This window comes from Neovison vison, chromosome 11 (assembly GCF_020171115.1).
Source record: "Neovison vison isolate M4711 chromosome 11, ASM_NN_V1, whole genome shotgun sequence".
Classification (NCBI taxonomy): Eukaryota; Metazoa; Chordata; class Mammalia; order Carnivora; family Mustelidae; genus Neogale; species Neogale vison.
Genome location: NC_058101.1, coordinates 127143560 through 127166578, shown reverse-complemented (window position 1 = coordinate 127166578; position 23019 = coordinate 127143560). Strand labels below are relative to the sequence as shown.

At 36.8% G+C, this 23019-nt stretch overlaps 1 protein-coding gene across 6 annotated transcripts in view; it reads left to right on the top strand.

Moving 5' to 3' along the window:
* Positions 1 to 23019, top strand: part of PDGFC (platelet derived growth factor C) — a 202535-nt gene that overhangs the window by 142050 nt on the left and 37466 nt on the right. For all 6 annotated transcript variants that reach the window (XM_044224678.1, XM_044224680.1, XM_044224682.1 and 3 more), the window contains one exon: positions 5857 to 6037. In XM_044224678.1, the coding sequence (XP_044080613.1) occupies positions 5857 to 6037 (181 nt within the window). The remainder of the gene's footprint in view (positions 1 to 5856; positions 6038 to 23019) is intronic.

Here is a 23019-nt window from a genome sequence, read left to right as displayed (position 1 = left end):
TTGAACTAGAAACAACCTATTTTGCCGGACTGGTTTATTTTTGTTGAAGGAGGCTGGCTGTCTGACAATTATGTTTACCAGGGAATTTATTTCTCTGGTATACTCCTTACAGTTCTGGGGAGTAATGAAAATTTAGTCCTCATACCCTCACAGTTTTTAAATTCCCACATGAGAATGAAAATTTTGTCTACAATACCAGACTTGTTTGTTCAACATAAAAGAACATAAATCCTCCGTGGGTCCCCAGGGGTTTGTTAGAGAAAGGGAGTGATCATTATAAACCACTTACTGCTGTGTGCTCTGTATCATGTTGCCGTGAGAAAGTGATGTTTGATTGGCTCATAAAATAGGTTTAGTAAATCCTTTAAACACTGATGTGAGCAGTTGTGCATGTTGGAAATTAATACCTGAGAGTGTATTATAGGGATTACCAAGTCTCCAGAACAGTCACCTGGGCATGCATAGATTTTTGTGTGTAAGGAAGATTATGTTTTGTGATTTCACTTTTATGTGTCAAATGCTGCTTGGTTTTACCATCTCCCTTTCGTTTGACTGAGGCCTGCAGACATCTTTCTTCATTGTTTTCTCTCTTCTTGATGTTTTGAGCAGTGCTATGGTATATAAACCAACCAACTTCCACAGTGAATTCCATCAGCAAACATTTTATCAGAAAAAAGAGAAACTTCAAATTATTAGGGAAGGCGACTAGATTTAACGCATGAGCTTTTTTCTAACCACATTCTATATATCCTCAATTTAAAGGAAATACAGAATTAAGTGTCAGTGATTTTTGGTTTTGGTTTTTTTATTTTGCTGATTAGATAGCAACAATGAAGCTTGGGAACGCTGTACAGGTAGATCTTCACTGTGTCTATTTTACATGATCTTAAATATAATTTAAGTTTTTAAAAAGTGCAGTTTTTGTAACCATATCCTTTAGCAAGGGGATTTACTGTTTTGATGAAGAGGGAAAACTAAGCTTCAGTAAATAATGATGTTACTGATACTTTTCAGTTCCACAGACATCTAAACCATCATTGAGTATGACCACTGAAATTGATGGTGGAATAAATGAGTGAAATTTAGAATTATATTGTTATAGGACCCCACTTCTGAAAAAAATCTTACAAGTTCACTGTGAAAGAATTAGTAGCACATGTTAGATTCTGCTGTTTTATAGGCAAGAACACAGTACTCTTTTAGATGTCCATTTCATTTAACCTTCATGGAATGTTAAAAAAAAAAAAAGAATTTTTAAAGCACTGTGGTAAATGTGTGCATCAGGCTTATATGAGGTGTAAGAATTAATTGCCAACTGTCTAACTGCAAATCCAGAAATTGTTATAAAGATTAGTGGATTTTTTTTTAATGGCATCAAGTTAGGTAGAAAATCTTCATGAAAAAAGTAATAATGTGGGGCACCTGGGTGGCTCAGTGGGTTAAAGCCTCTGCCTTCGGCTCAGGTCATGATCCCAGGGTCCTGGGATCGAGCCCCCGAATTGGGCTCTCTGCTCAGCAGGGAGCCTTCTTCCTCCTCTCTCTCTGCCTGCTGCTCTGCCTACTTGTGATCTCTGTCTGTCAAATAAATAAAATCTTAAAAAAAAAAAAAGAAAAAAGTAATAATGTGCTTCTAACTGTTATTTGCAGGACAGTGATTTTTGTAGCAGAATGTAAATAGAGCCAAAGTTAGGACTTACTTGTTCCTTAAGAACTTAACATTTATAGTTCAGCTGTTTAATGTATATAATCCCTTTAAATACTTCTAAAGAGCTTCCAATCAGATACATACATAACAATGTTTATTTCTTAATAAATAAAAAAGTATATAATAGTAAAAATACTTAATGTGAATTCATGTAGTTCTCTTGCATATGGTCTTTTTCTCTTAAGATGCTTCTATTAGAAAGATAATAGTTATTTTGAAAATGGACTGAAGTAAATTTTTGACGCTTTGTGTTCCATCCAACCAGTTTGCTGAAATGACTGAACTGCCAAACCGGAGGGGGGTGGCTTTCAGTTTCCGTCGTCTTTGAGCTTTCTTTGGTATCCGACACTCGGGCGCTGTCCACCACTCCTGCTTCTGGTGGATATTTCCCTTCCCTCTTGGCTCTGTTCTGCGGCGTCAGTCACAGTGGCTTTCCTCACATCCCCCCCAACTGCTCCTTTTCAGGATGTTTTTGTTACAGGCTCTCTTCTTTCTACCCACGTTTGTAATGTCTTTGTTTCCCGGCATCCTTCAGATACGTGAAGATTCCGTTCTCTGCCCGTGTTACTCCCTCACTGAGACCTCCACAGCCATCCTCTCTAAGGGAGGCACACTCAGATGCCTCCATGGGCGGGTACTGCAAGTAGGTGATGATCGATCTGGGCATTAAAACAGCAGCAGCAGCAGCAGTAGCGGCAGCATAGAACATAAATGGACATCGTTAAAAACTTAGAACATGTCCCATCCAAAGCTATTTCCGCCTGGTCCCAACCTCAGCTGCTATGAAGGAATGAAGGTTCAGTGTTCATTCCTTCATTCACCAGATAGCAATACTGCTCTTACTGTGTTCCTGGCACATAGATGTTAGGGATAAGGCAGGAAATGGAAGATACCACCTCTCCTGGAGGTGACACCAATTCCGGAGATCTGAGCAGTCATACCAGGGCTAATGATATTTAGTATTACCAGATCTTTAAATTTAATTAAAACAACAACAACAACAAAACAACAACAACAACAACAAAAAACAAAACAGAAATTCAAACTTTCCTGTGAAATTCCACTTTTTGGAATGTTGATATAAATTTTGGAAAGAAACATAGAGCTTATTAAAACTGCGCTGACCTGTTTGCAACATTGGCCTACAAAATATTCCAACATCTGACTCTGAAGTACCCAGGCCTTTCCACCTACACCTATTTTTCCAGCTTGATCTTCATTTGCTTCTTAGTTTCCTGCCCTCCACTCACCGCCCACCTGCCTGGCCCCCTCTTTCTGCATCTTACATATTGTACTTCTCACTACAGTGCGTTTCCATTTCCCCTCTTTTCAGCCCTGGTCATTCAGTACCCACTGACAGCCCAAATGTTCCTTTGTAAGCTGACCCTAATCTTACTGTGTAGAATTACTCCTACTCTGCCAGTATTCCACAGTATTTCCTACGCACTCTCATTGGAGCACTTACCAAAGTGTTCTATGGGCCCTGAGCCCAAAGAAGCTATAGTTTCATCTTGTATCCTAAGAATCTAGCTTTGCACCAAGTCTGCGCTTCATAAATGCTTACAGAATGATTGAGCATGTCTGAAACCTGGCTTTCTTCGAGCTCACAATGGTGGTAACCTACATTATAGAGGGTTAGGCAAAAAACCTCCAAGCACAAAGAGATACTCTCTGAATAAAAGCTTTGTTTCACATGTAAACAGTCTTGATGTAAAAATTATCCTTTCGTATCACATGGTAGCTGTCCACTTCTGTACCAAGTATATCTGAAATAACAGTCGTTATTTCAGAACGGTCTGTTCTACCCAACTCTTCTGACCTCTGAGCAGGCCCCTTTTCGGTCCCACCACACCCATACACCGAACTCCTAAAATGGTGATACTGGTTGACTTACACATTAGCCATTGATGACCCCAGACTCATCACGTAGAGCAGATAGTCTGACCTTTGTATTTGAGTTTTATTTATTGTTTTCGAACTCCAGAGGTTATATTAGAAGTTCATGTGAAGGTGGGAACAAGGGATGCCGGCTGGAGATGAAGGACAGCTTTATTGAACGGCAGCTGTGTGCCAGCCCTGTTTTAGGTACTACACAGGTGTGCTGTCTTAAGACATCCCTGTGAGCTGAGTAGCTTTGTCGTCGATGTAAGACCAAGGAAAATGAGGCTGAAACAAGTTAAGTTACATGTCATAAGACAGTTCTGGGTACTTCTTCAGGATGAAGATGAATAAGCAGAAATTGGCCTGTTAGATACTTTGTATATAATTTTCACCAATTTTTTTTCTGTAAATTCAATACTGCATAAAATGTATTATTTTTAGTTGTCTAACATCTGCTGAATTTAGATTTTTGGAAGAATCCACTGGTGATTTCAACCATGTCAGACCTACCTACCTTTTAAGAAAAGTTTTGCAGTATCCTATTTAGTTTTCTGAAATGAGTTTATGGAAGAATCATCTATTTATGTGCACAGTTGTTTAAAATATAAATACAATGGCATGTGTGCTATAGAAACCAGAAATTGCAAAGTAAGTTCTATGAAAATAGTGGATTTAAATACATAAGGACACATGCACAGTTACACTAGGAAAACAAAAGTGGTCAGATGCTTGCATCTTTTAAGTAGACTCATTGTGAATATGACCATTATAGGTACAGGTGAATATGTATATGTTTAACTGTTTTAATTGTACAGATAGTATAAGCAGTGTTCCTGTTCATGATATGTTTTTCCAAATAGTAGTTCTTGGTAAAGTTCCAAACATGGAAACTTTCCTCAACTTATTCAATAGCTTAATTTCTGGAAAGTTTGGTTTTAACCAAAACTGCAAAACATATTTGTGTTTGTATGTGAGATAATTATTAGTTTCCAAACTCAATGAGCTGTATCAGAAATTTTGCCATATGAATGTCTAGTGAACTGTTTGGAAAGTTCAGAGAACATGGGGCAGAGACAGACTTCTTAGACTTCCCATTGTTGTTGAACTTCCCATCATTGAAATCCCTGGACCTTGCCTATTACATGTCGTAGTGCCCACCTTACTCCTAACTTCAGTATAGCTGAGAATGACTCTACAGGTCACTTCTGAAACGTTTTCTTAAGAGACCATACTGCTCTTCAGAAGTACCACTGACTGAAGCCTTCGGAACCCAAATTAACATTTGTTGGCAAAATATTATTTATTCCTTATGTTTAAGATACTGTGTGTAGTGTAGTGTGAACTCAAAGAATATAAAAATCAATTCCTTTCTTCAAGGATTTAAGAGACTAAGAAAATGGGTCACGTGTTGGGGGCGCCTGAGTGGCTCAGTTGGTTAAGTGTCTGCTTTCAGCTCAGGTCGTAGTCTCCTGGTCCTGGGATCAAGTCCCATGTCCCACTCCTTGCTCAGTGGAGCATCTATTCCTTCTTTTCCCACTGCCTCTCCTCCCACTTGAATGTGCTCTCTCTTGCTCCCTTTCTTTCTCTCTTGCTCACTCTCCCTCTTTCTCTCAAATAAATAAAATCTTAAAAAAAAAAGAATAGAAAATGGATCACTTTCATATATAGTGAATATTGAAAATAAGTGTTTATCACAAACAGAAAGATGGCAGTGAGCTGAGAACAGCAGAAAGGTCTCACAGAGGCAGACTGGTACAAAGAGAGATTTGAAGGATGTATGTGTAAGGATGTGGCTCTAGCAAAGCTTGCGGCGGATCATGAAAGGGAGCCAGGGAGTCTGCCTAGGGTGAAAGTGTTACTGTCAGAAAATAATGGGCAGTGATAATAGCAATTAAGATTAGAGTAAAACTGTCATATCCATATGGAAATTAAATGGAATAATTCACAAACTGTCAGCTATGGTTGCTGCATACAGAATATTTAAGTGTTGATATTTAAGTATATTTAAGTATGGCTGTTCAGTGAATTTGAAGTTCATTAACAGTTTTATGGAAGGCTTAGAGTAGAAGACTCATTTTCTTTTAACAGAGAACGCATCTTCAGTTGTATCTCTTCTGTGGACTATTTTATTATATTTACCCAGTTAAATTTGGAATGGGCCCCTGGCTCTGGTCCATAGATAGATTCATTGGATCCATGATCGTGGACTTTGAATTGCTACAGTAGCAGATCATAGGACTTTATGTCTCTTTTGTCTTTGTGTCTTGCAGGTATGACTTTGTAGAAGTTGAAGAACCCAGTGATGGAACTATATTAGGGCGCTGGTGTGGTTCTGGAACTGTGCCAGGAAAACAGATTTCTAAAGGAAATCAAATCAGGATAAGATTTGTATCTGATGAATATTTTCCTTCTGAACCTGGGTTCTGCATCCACTACAACATTGTTGTGCCAGTAAGTATCATTTAGAGATTTCCTTATTTAATTGAGTTACTGTTCTGTGGACTTATTTTAAAAAGAATCAGGAAAAACCAAAAACAAAGACCTTTCCTTCACTTGATTTTTTCTTATCCATAAACATCACTGTAGTATCACAAATAACTTGAATTCCTTACTATAGATCATTAGTCCGGTGAAATACCTTTTTCAGTGCAATGAGATAACTTGTTTTTTACAACATTTAGGAGATTGCATCATAACCATTCCTCTGCCACTCACTGATATTTCAGTATTTATGGGAAGTTACATATGTGGGTAACGTTTTCTCCTGAAAAAAAAAAAAAAGGGAAAATCTGTGTATTTATTACTCATAGCATTTAGATCACCATCAAAATTTGGACAGTATAATGTCTTCCTGAATTTCAAGTTTGAATCATATTAAATGATAAAATACGATTTTAGTTTTCTAGCTTTTCTGGAGACCTTTCTTATATGATATTCCTTTGCATTTTGCTACCTGTTACTCTCACTTTAAAGATGAAAACTTTGAAGCTTAACACGGGATTGTAATGGTTCTAATTTTCAAATTCACCTGTATATTTGGAATAAATACATTGCAGAACTAGAAAGCCAGCACAATTTGACATTAATGCCATTTTAGCTAGATTCATGTCTGTAATTGCGTTAGAAGTTCATGTTCTTAATTTGCTGTCTTACTGTTCCCCTCCAGTTAAGGTGGCATCCTCCTTACCTGAACCTTCCGAAAAATATTTTTTAAATGTGTTGTTTATGAATATGTGCATAACCTTTTTCTTTTTATTGAGAAAGATAAATTTACTATTCTTTTTAATGTTACCAATGTTATAGTAAAATACATCTTAAGAAGTAGTTATCTCCATTTTCCTACTTACCCTGCTTAAATAATATTTCTGGCTCTTTTGTTTCAAAAAAGATGTTTTGAAATTATCATGGGTATTTAGGAAATCTACTTTGCCTAATTATAATTATTACTATAATTTTAGTTTATATCCTGATTGCTTGTACCCTTTATTTCATGCCCGGGGCATACTGAACAACCAAAAAAGGAAACTTCACCTTAACATTACAATATGAATATAATATATAAATTTTAATATTGATTCCATATTTCCTAATTGGCTTCACGAATTGCTAGTTTGCTGTGTGCATTGTTCTTATACCCAGAAAAAGCACAGGTTTTAATGCACGTAACCCAAACTCTGTTGTGTTGCCAATGTGCCTGCTGGTTTGCTAAACCTTCTGTCAAAATCATTGAAGATCTTATTTTCTATGTTATTTTAAATGGTTATATTATTGATCATATTTAAAAAGCATACTACGTGGCATCTTTGTATTTGTATGAATACTTCAGAATTACTGTAAGCAATATGAGAAAAATAGTAAATGGGTTTTCGGTATTCTGGGTATGATGAAAAAATAGATACAAATGTTTAAAATAATACATAAAATAAAGGGTATTTATCCCAAACATGTGACAAAAATAAATTTGAAGCTGAGAAGATATTTATATGTTAAATAAACTGTTCTTTTCACATTGTATTAATTTAGATGTTTATAGCTAGGAATTCGCGATCATGCTACAGATTAATACGTATATGAAGCTAAAATATATGTACATATGTCGACACCAAGGGTTGTCTTTTCCTAATTTTATGACAGCATGGGTTAGTTAGTTGGATAACCCAGGAGCTGTGCGGATTAAATAAATCCATATCTTATGTAAAGATAAATGTAAAGGAAATTTATAGTGTTGTACTCAGTTCTGGGTGCATTACAGGCTCTTAATAAGTACTTGAATGCTGAGTTGATCATACCGCTCACTCACTCCAGCTTAACTAACAGAAGATTCGCTGACACCTGGTATTTTTATCACTGAGCGTAAAGCAGGCTCCTGAACCTTGAAATCAGATAAAGCATCATAAGGATCTGCAGTAAGTATTACCCATCCTCTTGACTCAAAAGGGCTCTGCCACGTGGTTTGACCTGCTTCTGGAGATTTATTGTGATTAAGATCAGAAACTGCTTCTGAGAGACTTTAGAAGAAAGCTGTATCACCGGTTACATCATTAAAATTAAATTCAGTGCATTTTTCAATAGTTGCTGTAATCCTTTGATAAAATTGCAAATGTGGGTTTTGGTAGTCTGTGAATTGACATTCTCCCGGCATCTACGGTGCCACGTTTTTTGTGGTACCCACGTTGACCCGTGATGGGCTGCAGAAAATGGAGATATGTAGAGATACGACATAGGAAATATATTTTTTTAATTTGTCTCATGCTTAGGAAAAAACAGCAGCCATTGGTCTGCAAGAAACAAGATAACGTGACAGCGTAGTCCTGCATTGCCTAATAAGGTGTGATTTGGTGATCTTAATTTTGCCAGAATGTTCTCCAGGGTGATTATAGATACATGATTCTTGTAATCTCACAAGCTTCGGTTCTGTTAAATTTATTTTGGCAATTTATCTGCCTTTTATTCACTTCTCCTTTGTCTTGGTTCCATGTTTCCTTCTCTCCCACACAACCACCCTCCTACTGTCCATCATTTCTGTAGAAAACTGGGATTTGTTTAGTGAAAATTTAACAAGTGGTTTTGCTGTTAAGCCTTCCAGAATGTTTTGAATTATTATTGTGTATTGCTAAATGACATCCCTCTCTCCATGCCTCTCCTCCCCACAACGTTATTACAAACAGGGCAACAATCCATCAACCTTATCTGTGTATCAATGAATGAAAGCCCAAGGGAAGAAAGTTTGCCTTTTCAAGAAGAGACTTAAAAGTTCTTCTGGCATTTGCTCAAGGGCATGTGCCCTCCAACCCCTGGATCATCTCTGATTCCCCACTCTTCCAGGATTAACTTCATCATTAGCACACCCAGCTTCCCAGAGGCATTGGTCTAATTGAATGCAACCCGCCACAGCAAAATAGGACTTTTAGGGACCACTGGCCACATTGGTTTCTTTATTCTGTCATGATACAAATGATGCATCGATGCGAATCCCAAGTCCTTAATGGACTATTAACTTGCGGAATTGAGGTTTGCTGCTGAGCGCCTAGCACAAAGCCAGATACATTGCAGTTGCTCACTAGTACCTCATGGAAGTTCAGCCAGTTCCCCTCAGAGTTGTCTAAATGTGGAGCTGCCCTGACTTTCATTTACTCTGTTCCCCTTGTTACCGTTGTGTAATGTTGCTGATTCATAAGCTAGAGCACTGGTGAACTGCAGTAATGACAGCAGGTATTCTCCCAGTCGTGAGATGGTAAAACTGGTCTCTCCCTCTCTCTCTGTCTCTCTCGCTTTCTGGTGGGGAGCGGAACATTTGGAGTAAAGACATTGGTGCATACTTAACGACATTATAACCATTACTGTGTATAATCATACTTATCTGCTTTTTATAATTAACTTCATATTTTGCATTTATTCAAAAACCAACAGAAACTTTGAGTTTAATCCATTTTTTTTCCCCAGGGACAATTATGGAGAAATTCTATTTTAATATTCTTTATAGTTTACAAGTAAGGGGGATCACTCTGCAGGCTTCTTTGGAACCATGAATGGATATGTCTGATTCTAGCCAACCTTTCAAGTTGGTTGATTCTATACCAATCTTAGACAGTGTGTATCTTAGCAGTAGTAGTTTTAAAAATTTCAGAAACGGTGTTCCATACACATGTTGTCATTAAAAACCAAGTTCACCTTTGTCAGATGATTTACCCACTCTTTTCCCCAGACTAATGAATGAGAGCGCATATAGGTAAAACAAGAGATTATTTATTACTTTGAATAAAGTGATGTTAATTTAATAAAGATTTTTTGTATTCTTTTAGATGTAGTTACCCTGGTTTTTTTTGTATTAAGATTTCAGTGTCATTTTCTTGATTCCTAGATACCTTAGAGTAAAACATAAATAAAATTTATCTTTGCACTTTACTATTTTAAGTTGATATTATAGGCTGAGTTTTACTTTAGAAAAATCTTTAGCATGAGATGTTTACCTGAAATTGTAGCTAGTTGTTTATAGCTTAAAAAAAAAAAATACTGGATTCACTGTATAAGTTTAAAATGTAACATTTCAATGTTATTTTCAAGAATTATTTATGGAAATAATAGACTCCCCAATTATGGCCCATTAATAAAGGAAAAAAAAAGGTCCATGTAAACTGATGCCAAACAATATATATGCAGCTTTTATGATTGTGCATAAGGAGTTAATAATGTCTTTGATTTTTTTTTTCCTTCATGCTTAAAAAGGGGGGAGGCTGGTAGATTAGCAGTGAGAGATTGTTTGGGAAGAAATGAAGCAAAACTGAAATAAAACAGTGCAAGCTTGTTTCTGTTTGGAGGCCACACACATTGAGAGCCCAGCACACATTTCGGATCTCTTACAAAGAAAATTTCTTGTTTAATTTTGGAGTAATTTATAATAGATTATGTATGTTTTACTCTGTGTACTATACTGTAAGCACCATTATTTTAAAATGTTAAAAAATCTACAAAGCTGAAAAATAGCATCTTTTCTCCTAGCATCAAAAGACATTATTAAAAGTTTATTTGTAAAAAAAAAAAAGTCTTAATATAAAATATTGCATATTTTAATCAATTACCTCAAAAATTACTTCAAAAATTGCTTATTTTTAAATAAAAGATACAAATCCAAATATGAATATTTTTAGTGGTTTTATTCTTTGCATATAGAACTATTTCCTCTTGAGTATATATTGTTTGTAATATATATGTTTTAAAATGGTTATGAGATGTGGGGATTTTTTTTCTCTCTCTCCAATCTGGTTAAAATTTTGAAGAATGATTAAAATACAATTGATTTCTTTTAAAACACTGTTGTTGAATATACTGTTTTTTCAGGAGTTTTAATCTAAGCTTTAGCCCAGAAGTAATAACACAATATTTTCAGCAATTCATTTATTCGCATTTTTCATGTAATAAATGGATCGGTTTAGATTAAGAGAAGTACATGTTAAAGCTACCGTACTAATTGACTCCATATATTTTTATCTTCTTGCCTTTATTGTCTGAAAAGAGGAGCGTGTGGGGTGATGAATGAACCGAAGGCTCTTTTAACTCACAGCAACCCGTGAAACTCATCTTTTAAGTTGCTTCTCAATTTTTCCTATTCTTTGCTATTTTCTTTTTTTTACTGGTTAGCAACAGTTGTTTGGACTCACATTTTTTTTTAATTCCTTTTTGTAAACTTATACCCAGAGATTAAATAATGCTAGAGAATGGCATGCAAGTATTGTAGCCACTTTATAATCCCAACTATGGGTTTTCCTTAACAGTGATTTTGTAAATGACTTGTCCAGAGTTAAGTCCCAGTGCCTGGCCAGTATGCACTATAGAATGGTGTATGGTTTCTGTGGGGAAGGCTTAGAAGGACACTTGATGCCTGAGGTGCCATTAAGGAATGCATGACTGATTGCCAAAGTAGTTATTAATTATGCGGGATACAGAGAACAAAGCAGCTCAGTGAATATTGAAGTTGGAGGGAGAAAGGAGGAGGGGGCTATTTTTTCAGTCCCTTCTGGCATGTGCCAGTAGGTTATTTCACTGTTAATATCATGTAAGGAAAAGTCTTAACTGAAGGCCAAATTTGCTTTTATGTTCAGGTTAAGAAAAATTCTAAGTAACTCTCAAACAAGGTATCAAGTTCATTTTCTTAGAGGAAAAATAAAGCAGCATACCTGGAATAAAAACCCTTAGAGCAGTATCATAACCCCAACTCCATAGCTCCATAGGAAGCAAATTCAGGGTTAGACTGTCAAGATTTTTTAAAAATTGCAGATCTTCATAACAAATTGCACTGCATTCCTATATTGTATTAAACCAGTTTTAATGAGTGAAAAATTTAGGTTGTAAACCTTTAAAATAAATTTTTATTTACCTTAAGAGAGAATTAAGAGAAAAAAATTGTTCTTTGAATTTTTTGTAGTATTTAGAGAATGAAAGAAGTTATTTCAAGTACTTCATGTCTATACCATCGTCTGAAACACTTTTTGAGTGATTAGGTTTTTATTAAAATATACAATGTAACTGTATATTTATGCAAGGAGTCTAGAGATGACAGTATTTTATTACATCAAAGAAATTACACAATTGCTACAGAGACTAAGCTTTTCCTTGGCTAAGAGCTGTTTAATGTATTTTTCTAACAATTTCTTCTCCATGGACACAGTGCTCTCTTTCATGTGAAGATCATGGTCTCTCTTCCATTTCTACTGACTCTTTTTGTTCCAGTTAATTCCTAGCTACCTTAGAAAGAATTTCACAGATGGTATGATTTGTAGTTAGAAAGGAAAAGGCAGTTGGTGCCACTGCAGGAATGGTAGACGACAAACAGACAACTGAGTTGAAATACAAAGGGTCATAAATAAGAATTTAGGAAAGCTTGAAGTTTGATTGACTCATGTTTTATATCTAAAGCCACAAAGATTTAAAGCTTAGAGTTAATATGGCCCCAAACCTGTGGAATTATTCTCTAGAAGTTTGTTGCAACTGAAAATGATAAAATAAATGCTTTGTCCTCAGTATCCTCTTCTGTTTTCCTGTTAAGTCTTTCAGTAGGCATTGAAGAATTATTTGAGGAGATATTTTGTTGTGAGAAAATTAAAAAATGTATATGGCGTTGCCCTAGGTCTCTGAGAACTTACCTTGTTTTGAGGGGGAAAAATGTAACATACACACACACACACCCCTATATACCTATATAAATACACTACATGAGTAAGTGTAATATAAGTGGTTTGGAACGATTTGAAGAAAGAGAGGCAATTGGTGGAAGCAGAGGGATCTTATAACTCTCAGATTAAAGGAAAAAACCAAATGGTCAAACAAACAAAAACCCTGGGAGAGGCTTAGTATAGGTTTGATATCAAATATATTATTAAAAATCCCTGAAGAGTTTATTAAAAACAATATTATCAGATGTCAGAGATTACAATTTTCTTTATCTGGAATAGTGCATTTTCATCAAACATGCTTGGAGATTCTGATACAAGATGTTTTCACATTGAATTTGTGGTGAGAAATTGCTGTAGACTGTAAACTAAGCAGATGCAAAGGTTTTAGTACAAGATGTTGGGGAGGTACTTTTCATTTTCAAACAAACATGAATATTTGGGAGGAGCAGATTGGAAATTCTGCATGAATATTTTCTTGCTAATATACCCATGTGTTCTCTGGTTTTTTTGGTGGCTTTTTTTTTTTTTTTTTTTTTGGTTTTTTTTAATAGGATTGCAAAAAGAAAGTGGGCCTTTCTCATAGAATTAGATGGCTAGATTTCAATTTGGTAATACTTGCATTTATTGTATTGACTTTTCTAAGCTATGTATTGAAGCTTATCCATTCTGTCAACTGTCAGTATCTCTTACCAGAATAAATGACACTCTGCCTTCTTTTCTAGTTCAACAACCAGCTTGTCTGATAATTCACATATGGCATAGCTCCAGCACTGAGACACAGTTCTAGACTAGATCTTCATTTGTTCTGCAGCGTAAGACACTATTATTAGTAAAATAAGATCGTCCCAATCATCAAGAAATCTCCTTTCAATCTCCTCATATACGTTTTTCACATGTCATTTTAATTTTTGTCTGCGTTACAGCTACACATAGTTTTAAGACACAAATATTTCTCTGAGGCTTGTTACAAAAATAGCAGCTGCCCCCACTTTCCTCTGCAAACTATTTTCCTGTACCTTGGAGGCAAACGCTTCCAGTTCTTTTAACCGGTTCTTTTAGAATTGAGCTTTCTACCTTCCTCTAACAGCTTTTGTTGTCGCTTCTTGATTTTTTGGCTTTAAGAATGATCTATGATTGTCATTGACTTCATTCTCTGGAGGGTGAGGTGTTCACTTTCTTCCACTCTCCTGCGTTTACCACGTGTGCAGACACATCCCATCACTGCTTCCTCTAGTGTATCCTGATTCTATCAAGATCCAAATCCATTGTGAACATTATGGTGACCATGGGATCATGGTTCACAGCTGGGCCATGAACTATAATAGGACTGTGTTTCCTTTCCTGCCTTATTCTACTTCATTTTCCCTAGAGTTGTGTTTTTTTTAGTTTGCTTTTCTATGTATTTATCACTCATTCAACCCCAAACTGTGCCTCTAATTGTGTAAATCTCCCTCAGATACAGCCAGACACATTAGTGTTTTCTTATAATTTTATTGATCAAAAGAAATCTCTGCTGAAACAATCTGGTCTACTTCAATTTAGACTGATTACCATTTAGACCTGCCATGCAGCTGTCATCCTGGGTGCGGGGGGGGGAGGGTCTCCCCCACGCACATCCCCACCCCATCATTATCCTGAGTATTCCCTTTGCCATTTTCTCGGATTAGATCCCTTGTTTTCAGGATCTCTTGTTTTCTTTCTTGTTCACTTCCTGTTTGGGAAGAATGTAAAACCCCCATGAATTTCCTGAGAAAAAGGGGCATCAGAGATAAAATTTTGTGGACTCAAATAACTGAAAATTCCTTTATTTAACCCTCAACCCTAGATGGATACCTGGCTAAGACTAGAATTCTAGGTGGCCACTTAAAAACTAACTGGACATTCTGTGCCTGTGAATGAGTTTGTTGACTACAGTCTTCACTATATTGTGAGATGGCGGGGTCAGTTCCTTGAAAGCCCACTGATTCCCCAAATCTCTTTTCTAAGGGTATAATCCTGGCTGCCAGTTCTCTGAAATGAGAGCTCAGTGGATTAAGACTGAGAGTCTCAGACATTTCCTCAACCCCCTCCATACTCCCTTATTCACAATAACATCACTGCTCCCAACTCTGATTCGGTTCCCCAGTCCCTACTTTATTCTGTTCGGGGAGCAAATTTGAGCAGGGAATAAATCCATCTTCTGCCACTACAGGGAAACAGATTTGGAGTGTCACACGGTGTCATCATTTTCAACCGGTGTTCCTGTTTTTAGTTCCATCGTCCTTCCTACTTCCACCCGTACCTGTTGCCACCAGATCCCAGAGCTTTTTTGTTGCTCTTTCATGAAAGTCAGGTCATTTCCTGATTCTGTCCCCCGGTAAGTTTTGGCCCACTGATTCAATGACTGCACCTCTACCTACCTTTCAGTTTCTTAAATTTTATCACTGTTGACTCCTTTCTGATTTTCTTTGGCCTTAAAGAATTATGCATTTAAAGAAATACCTCAGGGGCGCCTGGGTGGCTCAGTGGGTTAAAGCCTCTGCCTCTGGCTCAGGTCATGATCCCGGGGTCCTGGGATAGAGCCCTGCATTGGGCTCTCTGCTTGGCAGGGAGCCTGCTTCCTCCTCCCTCTCTCTCTGCCTGCCTTTCTGCCTACTTGTGATCTCTGTCAAATAAAATAAATAAAAAATCTAAAACAAAAAAAATACCTTCAGAATCAATCATTTTAGGAGAGAACAGAGCTAAAATCACCACCTTTTTTTCCCTCTGTTCGTATAGCAGTGTTCTTATCAAACACTAAGTTTATATTTGATCAACAAAACACTCGGAAACTCTTTACAATACATTGTAGGCATAGTATATGCCACGTGCCATGCTGTCATTGACTTGAAGGAACAACGCCATTTTCTATCCATGCCAGATAAAATATACTCTTGTAGCAGTTGCTTTACATGATTATGCTATCACATTTCCTTAAAAAAATTTTTTTTATTAACCTATACTGTATTATCTGTTTCAGGGGTACACGTTTGTGATTCATGTCTTACACAATTCACAGCACTCACCATAGCACATACCCTCCCCAGTATCCATCACCCAGCCTCTCTATTCCTACTACCCGCCTCCCCTCCAGCAACTGTAGTGATCTGAAGGGGCACATGCACCCGAATGTTTATAGCAACAGTGTCCACAATAGCCAAACTATGGAAAGAGCCCAGATGTCCACATTTCCTTTTTTAATGTTAGGGAGGCCTAGATGAGACTTGATATTGATTAGCTATTTAACATATCCTGAACTCTGTTTTAATATTAGTATTATGTCCAGGAGTATGCACTAACATACCAGTGCTGGTTCATACATTTTACATGTTAGTTATAACGAAACCAATCATATGATTCTTACCTTTAAGAAAATGCTGTCCTCGTAAGTAGTCTTCATCTATTTATCCATTTGAGTAATGCTATTAATATATTTGAATGCTTTGAACATTAAAACTGGAACTTTAAAATTTTGCTCCTCTCTTTAAGATGACATAATTGTTATTTATTTAAGATTACTTTGAAATCACAGGAACCTGATTTTATATACAATATAACCATCAATTTTTGCATCCTCTTAGGACAAAACTGAAAGGTATATGAGTATAGTTTTCAAGAGGTTAAATTTTGAAACTGAAGTGTATTGTAAACATTTTTTTGGAAAGGGAGTACTTTGATACCAACTTGGAAATAGTTGAATTAAGCAGAAGAGAATGATGAACATATATTGAAAGAAGTACTAGGCTTGATGGGTGCTTTTATATCCTCTAATCCCCATAATGCAGTGTTATCACCATTTTGAGATTAAAACTCAGAGAATATCACATATGTAGAAGTGAGGATATTAAGTAGGGCTTTCCCAATTCTGTGTAAAGCCAGGCTGCCACTGGGCTGATTTGGGAAATACAGTAGGAAGATCACTGATGAAGGGAAAGCAAATGTAGGATTTTCTCTCACCATCTTTGCTTTCTTATTTAAACACCTAAGTAGGGGCGCCTTGGGTGGCTCAGTTGGTTAAGCATCCAACTCTTGGTTTTGGCTCAGGTCATGATCTCCGGGTCATGAGATAGAGCCCTGTGTCAGGCTTCACTTTGGGCTTGGAGGCTGCTTAAGATTCTCTCTCTCCATGTGCCCCTCCCTCAACTTCCTCTGGTATGCTCCGCCTTTTGTGCCCTCGCGCACGCGCTCTCTCTCTCTCTCTCTCTCAAAAATAAATAAATAAATTTTGAAAAAATAAAACACAATTATTATTTCTGTTGGATTATGATGTTTTGGATACTTTAGCACCTTGAGAAGTTGGTGAACTATATTAGAATTTATCTTTTTTTTTAATAAATGATAGTAGTCATAAATATTGAGGATTATATTTTACTTTCTGCCGATAATTACCTTTAAAATGCAAACAAGACGTAGTTCCTTTAAAAGTTACTCTCAAAGCAAACACATTTTTTAAAAAAAGGTAAACGTGCACATGGAGTCAGTATTTTGCTGATTATATTTCACTTATCCGTCAGATCTCATCACTCTTGAAAAATGACACAATTACTTATGAGTATCCTCACAGTCTTTTTGGCTCCAAAGAATTTTTCAGAGTTGTGTTATTAAGGAAACTTTGAAGGCTAAAGTGTACACAGAGAAATAAGAAAGTAAAATTGGAAAAAAAGCCTAATGAGGAAAACAAGACTTAATTGGACGTCTTCTATCAAGCATGTCTTTAACGTTAGTGCAGTGAAGAATAGACGACCCTTGGCATTTTGAGCTTGAAATCAGACAGTTTGTGCACAGTGACTGAAATTGAATAAGCATTCGATAGTCCTTAAAATGAATGGAAAAGGAAACACACGTCTTGAGGGCTAACATACAAGGGGAATGCTCCGTCACAGCTGTTGGCAGGGTGATGCCTGTAGGCTGCTGAAGGCCCCAGTGAACTGAGGGAGGAAATTCCGGAATCAGGATGTCTTTGTGTCAGTGCCCCAGGGCAGAGGTTTTGTCTCTGCCTAGGTGTTTCCAGTCTAGTTAAATCAAACCAGCTTTTGTTTAGGTGAATAAGAGCTGGTGTAGAAATACCTGCCTGGTACCTTTCCTTGTGTTTCTCCACGGCAAGTAGTTACTCAGAAGGATTAACGCTGTCATCTGTTGCCTTGAAGGACTCTATGAATTATCTTAAATACTTCCAAAGCAGGTTTGCTTCAGAAAGCCAAGGTTTATGTGAAACTACCCCCTCCGCCCGTGGCCCCCACCACCACCTTTGGAGGAATAACAGGAAAAAGCAAGATGTGACAATTACCTAAGACTCTAAAATAAAAGGAATTGGAAATAGGTGTGGATAGCTCCCAGTCAGCCTAGGCAGTGTCTAAAGCCTCCTCTGAAATTGTGCTTTTAAATTTCATAGCACTGCTAGAGAGGAGATGCCTTTTCTTCTAGAGAAATAACATTCTGATAGGGTTAAAAAAAAAAAAAAAAGGCACTTTCCTGCCGGGTGTAAGTTAATGAAATAGCATTAACTGTAATTAGTTGTTTTAGGAAAAGACATGTGAAAGACAGTGAATTGTTCGAGAGACGCTGCATGCCAAAACTTGACTTCCCTTACCGGAGAGAAGTGGTATTAACATATATGACACATCCTTTGGGTCAGATGCTTCAGAAGCTGTCTCAATATTCTGACACAAATATTTTCCTTTCTTTTTGGAATATGATGAGTGATGCTTTGTGGCATTCTTGTCCCATTACTGATAAAAACGATAAAAAGGAACTCACGAATCCACCCAGGCATACAGTGCTTTGTTTTAAAGACAGGGGATCCCTTTCACACTTGGTCTTTTGCAGGGTCCTGAGTTCTCTCCAAATTTCATGTTGACAGGCTGCTTCATCATCCTTTGGAACTCCCAAAAGGTTTAATATTTTATGACTACATGGTGAGAGGGGCACACTGGACTGAAGTTGGTCGTTATAATAACACTGAATGGGAAGGTGTTTATTCCTACTGCATATTTAAGTGACTTTCCCAAATGTGGGGACGATGCTTTTCATTTATCCACAGTTTATGTTTTCTCTTCCAGTAGGATTTCTGATTAAATAAAAGGGCTTCACTGTTTCCTCTGGTTTGCCACAGTCTTTATTTGGCATGATGGCAGGGCATAATTCCATGTAATGGAGCAATTTAAGAATCTTGACTCTTTAAAAGGACATAGAGTCTTTTGGTAAGATCTTGGACTTTCTGCTGTGGTGCCTTTGCATTTGGTTTTCACAACTTTGTATTACAATTTCGGGGAAAGATGCAATTTAGCTTACGTAAGGCTTCAGTCATTTGACTTGGTAATACAGCTAATCTTGTATTTTAACTGGAAGTTTGTATTAAGCTGGAAAATAAAAAGCAGCTTACCTAAATAAATAATAACAGTGCACGCCATTTCTTGAACATCTGCTATTGTATTGGGTTCTTAATATATGTCGTCTCATTTATTTAGTACGATAACTGAGAAATTATTTGCATCTTACCTAGAGAAGGTATGCTCAGAGAAGGAATGCAACTTGCCTCTGGTTCAGAACAAACAATTGTACAAATAATTATAGTCAAATCAAGAATTTCAACTATAGGGCGCCTGGGTGGCTCAGTGGGTTAAGCCGCTGCCTTCGGCTCAGGTCATGATCTCAGGGTCCTGGGATCGAGTCCCACATCGGGCTCTCTGCTCAGCAGGGAGCCTGCTTCCTCCTCTCTCTCTGCCTGCCTCTCTGCCTACTTGTGATCTCTCTCTGTCAAATAAATAAATAAAATCTTTAAAAAAAAAAAAAAAAAGAATTTCAACTATAGCCTAGAATACCTTCTAGTCAACTTTTGTAGGGTAATAACTTTTTTAGCACTTTGATTTTGAGATCATTGTAAATTGATGTTCATTTGTAAGAAAGACCATCTATACCTTTGCCTCATTTTCCTCAAGGGTAATAACATCTTGCATAACTATATGCAGTACAATATCACAACCTAGAAAGTTGACATTAATACAATCCACAACCTCAAAAAGAAATTTTTGAATAAATAAAAATACACAACGCCTTAGGACATGTTCAATGAAAGTGTTAGATGAAAAGACTTTCATAAGCAAAAATTGGAGGAATATTTGATTAGTACATAGTTTTTTGGTTTTTTTTTTTTTTAATGGCTTAATCAAGAATACTAAGAACCTACATTCTGGTATCACACAATGGCTTCTGCATTCCAGTTTAGGTCAGGAGGGAAATTTTTATTCTAAACTGTATAATCTCATAATCTTCATCTAAAATTCTGTGTGGTGCAGAGCCATTTTTGCAGCTTAGGGTAGAACATCTATCATAGATTAAAGATTACAAAATCAAAAATAATTCCACAAATCACTCTTCTTGATGTGGGATTCAAAGTGAATGTGTGAAACATAAATAGTGACTATAAATAAATCCATGAATAAGGCTTTCCTGCCTCTGAGACAGAGATTAATGAAGTTTTAGGATGCTAAGAGCTCAAGATATAATCTATAGCTTTAAACTGATGTCAAGAATGAGAATTGATTGCTTAAAAGCCCTTCATTTCTCCAGAATAGATTGATGACTTTAGTGCTACTAAATCTGCTCTCATGCAAAATTTATATAATTTGGTTTCAACAGGTATGGTATGTGTGTGTAGGGGGGGATTTACATATTAAATGTAATTATATAAGATGTAAAAGTTAAACTATTTCAAAATCAAAAGACAGTAATGTGTATGATATTGTCAAGATATTTTTTAAATTTCGAAATTCAGTGGAAGCCAGCTTATGGTCCCATGAGAGCTGATAGCCAGCCTGTTAGATGGCTAGAATGGTTCAGAGGGAGAATCATGAAAACAGCACATATATTCTGTAAGCATTTAATTTCAACTTCACTACTCTTCCTTTAGGGCCAAAACCTTCGCTTTAAGTAGGAGTATGCTGATTGGAGTCCTGTATTTCTTCCCCAAATCATAGCCATCATGCCTTAATCATGACTTTTGGTTTGGGTCTCTGTAAGTAATAATGAGAACTCAAAGATAGCATTTAAAGCAATCTAAGTGCAGAATTCCTTTAGGATTTTAGGAAGTTTTCCTCTCCTATATTTGTCTCCCTCATACCTCGTTGAATGTAAGCATTTATTTTAATAGTAATTCATTTTATATGCGGTCCTTCCATAGCATTCATCTAAGTCTTCAATGAGGCAACAAGTCATAGTTGATTGAATTCCCAATATTTAAATAGGGATAATTACAAAGATAAGTACTACTGATATAAATGGCTCCAGGAACAAATACAGCTGTCTCTTGAGAAGTGTAAAATTCAACTGGGGGAAGCAGGAAGGTGGCTGATAGCATTCTGTGACCTATAAATGTATCACTGAACCACGTGTTTTGCGTGCATGGGAAGTTAGCTAAACCAGGTTGGGTCAGTGACACTCAGTTAAGATAATGACTGTTACCCTTTGCTCTGTTTCACTGTGGTTTCTGCCTGATAGTATATCGCTGGAATATTGTAAATAAAAAAATATGTTAAGTATATAAATAATATGTATTTGTATATGTAATACAATAGAATTATTTTTAAGACTATGTGTGGCCCTCTTTGGTAATGGGTAACTGTGCTTTGGTGTGGGTATCTAGATGGGTAATAAGTGAAGACATTCAATGCATTTTTATCCTCCTCTGTAATTCTTCCTGAGGAGATTTAGCTTCTTTATTTTTCAAGCCGTAGAGAACAGCGTGGCAACCTGGAGAAGTCACTTATTTGAAGGAGTGTTTTCTAGGAGTGGTATATCCTTTACATGGAATCCAGACGAAGACGTATAAAGAGATAATTTTATTGTATTGAAAAAGCAAAATGGCCAACAGAAAATATTAGAGAATCAGCAAAGTAATGGGGTGGCAGGGTTTTCTTTTTCTGCCTTTTCTCCCTCCTTCCTTCCTTCCTTCATTTCCTCTCTCCCCTCTTTCTTTTGTTGTTTTTTTTTTAAAGATTTTATTTATTTATTTGACAGAGATCACGAGTAAGCAGAGAGGCAGGCAGAGAGAGAGGAGGAAGCAGGCTCCCCACTGAGCAGAGAGCCTGATGTGGGGCTTGATCCCAGGACCCTGAGATCACGACCCGAGCCCAAGGCAGAGGCTTAACCCGCTGAGCCACCCAGGCGCCCCTCCCATCTTTCTTTTAGCCTAAGTGCTCCCCTATCCTAAACTACTTCATGACTTCTGTTGTTTTCAAAGTCAGTTTTCCAGTTTTTTGTCTCTACCACCCTGCGTTGACTTAGGAAGATGTCATGCGTCTTTGTTTTTATTTTTTAATTTTTCTCTAAGTTAAATTGATTTCTCAGTTCAGATCCGGTGTTCTACTTTCTAAAAGATGGCATGTGTTTCTCATGTCGAGTATGCGCAGCTTTGACCATCTCCTTGTCCTAAGGAAAAAAGGGCTGGTGGAATCTGAGCTCCGAGCAGCTATGTCGCCGGTTTCTCCAGCAGGTCAGCCTCCCCGTGACTGTCAACAGATCAAGCTGAACAAACAGAGTTTAAAGTGAGCTCTGGTTTATTTTCCTTACGAGCCATCATGAACACATAGACAGGAATGCTTGGATAGAACAATGTTTTGTGATGCGAATTATATCGTCTTTATCAGCCGTAGTGTTTACTCCTCTAAGTGCTGGTGCATTGCTTAGAACCTTGGTTACTGACCTTGACCGAGATTCTTAACTGAGGCCTCACTGAAGAGGAGTCATGTCCCTGTGACCTTGAGTGCCGCAGATCTGGCTCGAATTCTCACTCTTCCACTCATCTACCTTCATTATCTTGGGAAAGTTTTCCTACCCACAGAATGTGAATGACGAAAGTTTCTGCCTTATATAGCATTGTTTGTGAGGATTATTAGCTCAGTGTTTGGCATGTAGTAGTCAATAAATGTGCGTTACCTTTATTTTAAAGGTCATTTATTATGACTGTAAGACACTATCTCCCTAAATCATATTATGAAAACCTTAACTTTAATACATGAAATTAGCGTTTTCTTTTCTTTCCTCTTTTTTTTTTTAAAGAATCCCAGTCACCATGTACTAAATTGATATCACAATTCACTAAATATATTACAGCTTAAATTTGAAAAATCTGATCCAGGTTGTAAAAGATGTATCATTTATAAATAAAAGAATACATCTTTTGGGCATTTTTAAAAATTTATTTATTTATTTATTTGACAAACAGAGATAACAAGTAGGCAGAGAAGC